Source organism: Rhagoletis zephyria, unplaced genomic scaffold (assembly GCF_001687245.7).
Source record: "Rhagoletis zephyria isolate East Lansing unplaced genomic scaffold, Rhagoletis_zephyria_1.1 Rzeph_scaffold_13048, whole genome shotgun sequence".
NCBI lineage: Eukaryota > Metazoa > Arthropoda > Insecta > Diptera > Tephritidae > Rhagoletis > Rhagoletis zephyria.
In genome coordinates this window covers 9,807-16,291 of record NW_016170119.1, presented here as the reverse complement: position 1 = coordinate 16,291, position 6,485 = coordinate 9,807, and the positions used below count along the sequence as shown (strand labels likewise).

General features: G+C 35.5%; 2 protein-coding genes across 2 annotated transcripts; one reads left to right on the top strand and one right to left on the bottom strand.

The window, feature by feature from the left end:
• Positions 1 to 60: 60 nt before the first annotated feature.
• On the bottom strand, positions 61 to 1,482 carry LOC108377957 (cyclin-H-like). The gene is made up of 6 exons (XM_017634258.1): positions 1,366 to 1,482; positions 1,101 to 1,297; positions 840 to 1,041; positions 676 to 780; positions 498 to 621; positions 61 to 436 (listed from the first exon to the last, which is right to left on the bottom strand). Exons 1-6 carry the CDS (start codon positions 1,480 to 1,482, stop codon positions 321 to 323), a joined length of 861 nt encoding a protein of 286 aa, XP_017489747.1. The 3' UTR covers positions 61 to 320.
• A 1,440-nt stretch (positions 1,483 to 2,922) lies between these two features.
• LOC108377956 (fructose-bisphosphate aldolase-like) lies at positions 2,923 to 5,790 on the top strand. Its single transcript, XM_017634257.1, has 4 exons — positions 2,923 to 3,531; positions 3,613 to 3,799; positions 4,513 to 4,712; positions 5,695 to 5,790. Exons 1-4 carry the CDS (start codon positions 2,923 to 2,925, stop codon positions 5,788 to 5,790), a joined length of 1,092 nt encoding a protein of 363 aa, XP_017489746.1.
• The last annotated feature ends 695 nt before the right edge of the window (positions 5,791 to 6,485 follow it).

Genomic DNA, 6,485 nt, shown 5'->3' with positions numbered 1-6,485 from the left:
CACTTTCTCAATGCAAATATTCAATTATAATCGCAATGATCTTTAAGAGCATTGATCGCCTTTTTAATAACAACACACAACCGACCCGTTTTCACTCGCTTAATTAGAAATAGTAATGAAAGTAAGTTTACTAAAATAAAAAAAAAAACTACATCACAACTTATGGAACAAGCGCGCCAGCATTGGTTTAAGAAAGTTAAATTTCAACTCACATAAAAGAAATAATACTTGTGAAAAGCACCAATAATCTTACAAGCATTTAAGCTATTGCAACCAACATTTTCCATCTGTTTACTTTCAGGCAAATTATTGCTACATACTTACATTTGACTGTCGGGATTATTGTCCTGATTCCGACATTTTTCCAATTTCTTTTCGATAATTTTTACTTTGTCCTTCGCCGGCAGCTCGTAAGTCTTTACCATAAAACGTATTTCTTGAAACAAAATGAAAATTTGTTACATTGTATTGAAACGTAATTAATTTGGAAAACTTACTGCGCACAGCTTCAATCAGAACTGGCAATTTATCCCGCGCCGCTACAAATAAATTCTCTGTTACATAGCTATCCAAATTTTCCTGCTCTTTACTAGCGGCATGCAGCACAGCTGCCAAAGCAATCTAAACCAGATATTTTTAGTTTAATACCTGTTTATTTGATCTTCAATTACTTACCTGAGATGGCGCGTATAGCAGGCAGGCATCGGTAAAGAATGTTTTTTCTATAAATTCATCTATATGTGGTCTCAAGCGTTCGGGATTTGGCATATTGCTTCGAGTCTGCAGTAAAGATAACAAATATTAGCAAAAAGGCTATAGTAATTTCTGTTTCACCGCACCTTAATGTCTATGAGGAAACCTTCAACTGGCCTATATGGATTGTGTACTGTTAGATAGTAATTAAGTTGTTGCATCATTAACAACTCATTTGAGAGTATAATATCCATTGCTTTATTGCGATCACCTTTTATATTGCCCACGAACTGGCCAATTGATACATTGAATTCCTCGACCTTACAAGCCAAATAAACACACGTGGCGCTGAAACCAAGTACCTACATGTATACTCAAATGACAGATTTATTTCGTATTATACTCACAGTATCTCCTTTGGATGATAATCCATTGGTGTGTTGTTCAGATAGAAACGTTTGAAATAATGAAATGCAGTGCCAACAACACATTTGGGCATAGGTGGCTCGAACCGGCGACAAAAGTCATTTAAATAGAGCTCATATTGCTTTAGTAGAATACGTTCTTCACTTGGCGAGAGGAAGTGGGAGTCACGTTGTTCCCGCTGCAAATGGAAATCGAATCGATGTCGCTCAGTGGATATTAGTTATTCTAAATTTTATGCTCACTTACATCCATCTCCACGCCATGTGCCTTAATGTAATTAACATTTTGTTGCAAACGTAATTCATTAAGTTGTTGTTCAGTTGAAAAAGTCCAGAATTTCTTCTGCGAGCTCAAAGGAAACATTTCGACAAACGGCTAAAATTTATTTATGCTGATTCTTCTTCTTCTTTTCGAATGTATACAAATTCAAAATAGAAAATTCGTAAACACAGGGTGGTATATGTGGTATGGAAAATTGGTTGTAGGCAGTTATTTTAGATTAAAAAAAAAAAACAGACGATAAGAAAAGAAAACATTAAAATTAAATAAATGAAAATAAAACGGGTGAGGTTTAGTAGCGCTCACAGCTATTTCGGGCTATTCCGTCCAAAGGGGTGGCCCGATCCAAAAAAAATTCCACACACTTGTAGTCAAGGGTCTAGGCAATATTTTAACACTCACTTTTGTAAATTTGGGTCACTAATTTATTTACAAATTTGGTTTGAAATATGCCCTTTTTTGTAAAATTCGGAAATTAGCATACATTTATCACTTCTATTCTCCTTAAAGCAGCCACTTCACCAATTCATTTTTGTATTCCCCTTCACTTTACACTTTACTCGATTAGTTATAACTTGCTTTACGACTTTAATATTAACCAATTAATCACAATTCATTCAATAAAAACACCTTCAAAATCACGCGTCTGACTCAGATCTCAAACTCCAAAATATGCAAAAGAATGAGAGACAAAAGAAGATAGGATATAACCCAGAAGCATTAAAAATATACAAAGGTGTTCTCTGCAAAAGGTGTTCAGCTCCTTTTCCTCGCAAAACAGAAAGGAGAATTCTACTGCCTGAGGGTTATAATCCCTAAGTGCGGCCGAAGGCCGCCTACGCAGATAGGAATCCTACGCAAAAATACATTTGTTAAGAAACTTTTTTTTTATAAAAACTTGTTTTTTCTATTTTTGATTAACTTTTTTTATTCTTTATTCAAAATTGCCCGATATCTAATTTGGCATAATTTCTTTTATTAAAAAATCCCACGGTTTCTGTTAGTTGGGTCATATTCCACTTCAAACTGCTCAGTTTGCCTAAGAAAATCCCGTTTTTCCCCCTTTTTCAAACGGTTCCCTAGGAGCCTGTGGGAGGAGTCCAAGGGGGCACCCCTTTTTAGAAAGCGGGGTCTGTCCCCTTTCTAGTGGGGAGGGTTTTTATAGTAGAATTACATACAACTAAACACTAAATAAAATAAAATAAACCAATATAATATACAAAATATGTTTTAGGTGCTATTTCAAAATGCATTCACCTATCATAAGCAAAAGGAATTCTCACGACCACCTATCCTGTTAAAAAACGGTATATACTTAACTTGTATTCTTAATAATTACTTTTTAGGACGCCTCTTTCACTTTTGATGTCAAGAACTTTTTTTCCTTTTCATTACTCTCTCCAAAAATTTCAATTTCTTTACATTTTCAACAAAATTTTAATGCAATAATCAAAATAAATTTATAAATATTTAGAAATTAAAAAAAAAAAAACAAAAACACAAAATTCATAGTGGCACATGAAAATGAGCACTAACTTTCATTACTTGCCATGCGCTCTGCAGGACGAGTTGCGTAGAATCGCCAACGCAATAGTCGCGCCTGGTAAAGGGATACTCGCGGCCGATGAATCGCCAGGTTCAATGGATAAAAAATTTTTACCACATAGCTTACCTAACACTGAAGAGAATCGTCGTATATACCGTCAACTTTTGTTTACCACTGAGCATCTCGAGGATCACATATCCGGTGTTATTTTACATAATGAAACACTTTACCAAAAAGCAGACAATGGCAAAACTTTCGGAGATCTGCTCCGACAACGCGGCATAATAGTCGGCATTAAGGTGGATAAGGGAATCGTGCCATTGCCCGGTTCACTGGATGAGGGCACCACCGAAGGACTGGATGATCTCTATTACCGCTGTGGTAAATATAAGCGTGATGGTTGTGACTTTGCTAAGTGGCGTTGCGTACTGAAAATCGGCAAACACGTACCCTCCTACCAAGCCATTTTGGACACCACGAATGTGCTTGCCCGTTATGCCTCCATATGTCAATCGCAGGGTATTGTGCCGATTGTGGAGCCAGAGGTGCTGGTCGATGGTGAACACGATATTATCAGGGCGCAAAAGGTAAAGAAGAAACTGCATTTAACTATAAGTAATTTCATAAATTATTCAATAAAGTTTACTCTATTTTTTTGTGTGAAAAAGGTGACTGAGACAGTGTTGGCTGCACAATACAAGGCATTGCATGATCATCATGTATACTTAGAGGGTACATTGCTGAAACCAAATATGATAACACCCGGACAGAAGTGTGCGAGAAGAAATTCACCGGAAGAAGTAGCTTATATAACAGTGCAGGGTTGCCTCAGAACAGTACCGGCTGCTGTACCAGGTATGTTTAGGCGCGACTGCTAACACCGGGCGCCTAAATTCGTGCTATGCACTGCTGCATGTGCAAAAATTTCCTCTATGCAATTTATGAAATTTTTGCATATGCACTTCTCAACTGCCATGTAATTGAACTTTCTTAAGTTTCAATTAGATGGCACTTCAAAGTATGCTCGGCCTAGTCTGATGCATCCTCCGGACACTACTTCCGGAGCATTTTGCGGTCTCTGCATGACTTACAAACCGTGCAGAGGTGGTAAACGAACTTTACACACAGGCCACAGTGCCTACCCACCATTTCTGAACCAATAAATATTTTTTTTTATAAATAAATACATGCAAATACTGGTCTCCCCTCTCACTGAGTTATTCAAGGTACGTTTATGAAGAAGAGAACTGTTAAAAGCCGCAGCAATAGAATCCACGGATCTAATACGCCAACCACCGTGGGATGTTATAGATATCAACGTTTTTATCAACTCAATTCTTCTCTATCTTTTCATTCCGACCCTTTCCTTCTATTGCCTTTGGCTCTATTTATTTATCTCATTTATATAAAGCAGGCCTGAAGGCTCGAGCTTTGAAAACGATAACCTGTCTCCATATTGCTTCTACGTCCCTTTGATCTTTTTTTTTTAGTAAAAACTCACTCTAATTACATATGTACATACTACGTAGTACGTACATAAATATATTGATAAATTGTTTACTTTGAAGGCATCGTTTTTCTTTCCGGCGGCCAGTCGGAGGAAGAGGCTACGGTACATTTAAATGCTATAAATAATGTCAATTTGAGGCATCCCTGGGAACTATCATTTTCTTATGGACGTGCACTACAAGCATCGGTATTGGATGCCTGGGCTGGCAAAACAGAAAACATTCCATTGGCCCAAGGTGAACTACAAAAACGTTGTAAGGCAAGTTAAATAAGGTTACAATCTGTATCTATATCTTTCAAGCGTATATGTAGGTAGTTTTTTTTTTAAATTTTTTTGAAAAACTTCAAAGGGTTAAACTAAAACTCAAGGGTCAAAACCTTAAAAAATATGAGTTGAAGGTTACTCATAGAAGGCGTACCACTCTCAAAACTACACTTTTAATGAGTTTTTGGAAAATACTTTAAATGACCTTTGCGGGTTGAGAGCTAGAGGATTACAATGTTACGAGAAAATATTGCGTGAAAAAGAAGAAGACAAAACCCTCGCTGAATTAAGCTTTAAAAATGATTTTTTTCATATTTCTTAATTCGATTTTTAACCTAACCAAAATCAAAAGGATTCGTTACTATTATAAAATAATTTGCTTCAATACCCATAAAATTTACAGGATTTAGTCAGAGGTCATTCCGTACCAATTTGCAATATCTTCAGTGATATCTTCCTGTAATTTCTGACTAAAACCTGAAATTCTGACCGGTACTGGTACAATAAAAAACTGTCAATTGAGATTGCTTTGGTTAAACCGCTAGACAATGAATGACCCTCAATTTGTTGCACAGTATTGTTTGCCTAGAAAACGCGAGTTTCAAGCCTTATCGGACGGCAAATATTCATCTCTTAAAGAAAGGTTCTCCAGTAATTAGAAATTATTTAGTGTTCATATTATTTCTTCTCGACAGTTATTAGTTGTTGGGTTTTCAATAGATGTGTTTGGTATATAAAGACCAATAATAACGGTAAAATACACGTATGTATATTATACAAATTATATATGTAAACCGATTGCATCAAATTTAATTTCTTAACGGTATTTATTTTTTTCAAAATATTACTTTACCAAAAATAATTTTCTCACTTAATTTTTAATTCGTAATCTCCAATGTTTTTTTAGTTTTTAATTATGTATGTACATATTACATCAGTAAATAATTAAATGTTCTCATTATCTTTCATTTCACAGGCAAATGGACTAGCTAGAGATGGTAAATACGTGCCAGGCTCTATACCGGCCTTCAAAGCTGACAAAAGTTTGTACGTCGAAGATCATAAATACTAGAACTTTAAAACGATTTAAGTTTACATACACACAACGTAGTACAATATATTACATATCGATGGCTGAGTGGAAGATCGACCTATCTCGGCAGCCAGTTCGAAAACACTCTATCTCAAAAAACTTTTCAAGAACGCCCTATTTCAGAATTCATTTCAAAAACGCCCTATCTCAGCTGCCGATTCAAAAACGCCCTATATCAGCATATTTTCAATACATTTTGAAGTGAGATAGGGCGTTTTTGAACCGAATTTTGAGATAGGGTGTTTTTCAATTAAATTCTGAAATAGGCCGTTCTTGAAAAGTTTTTTGAGATAGAGCGTTTTCGAACTGGCTGCCGAGATAGGTCGATCTTCCACTCAGCCATCGATATATACATATTTTTATATTTTATTTAAATTACTGTAAAGTTTGTAAGGCACCTGGCATAAAATTTAAATTATGACCAGTTTTAGAATAAAAATTGTATTCAACTGAATCGAAGAGTTTTGTATGTATTTCCATTACTACTTTAAGAACATAAAATACATGCAAAAAACTTAATAATCGGAGCCCTATAAATTTAATTTCGTTCCTTAACTTTTCTGGACTGGATGTATGATTTTGCACGTACGAAATAATTTGCTAATGTAAGATCCGCTCAACCAACATAGACATGAACAGCAAAATAGCTTTTTGGCTTTGCTCGTTATTTTTCT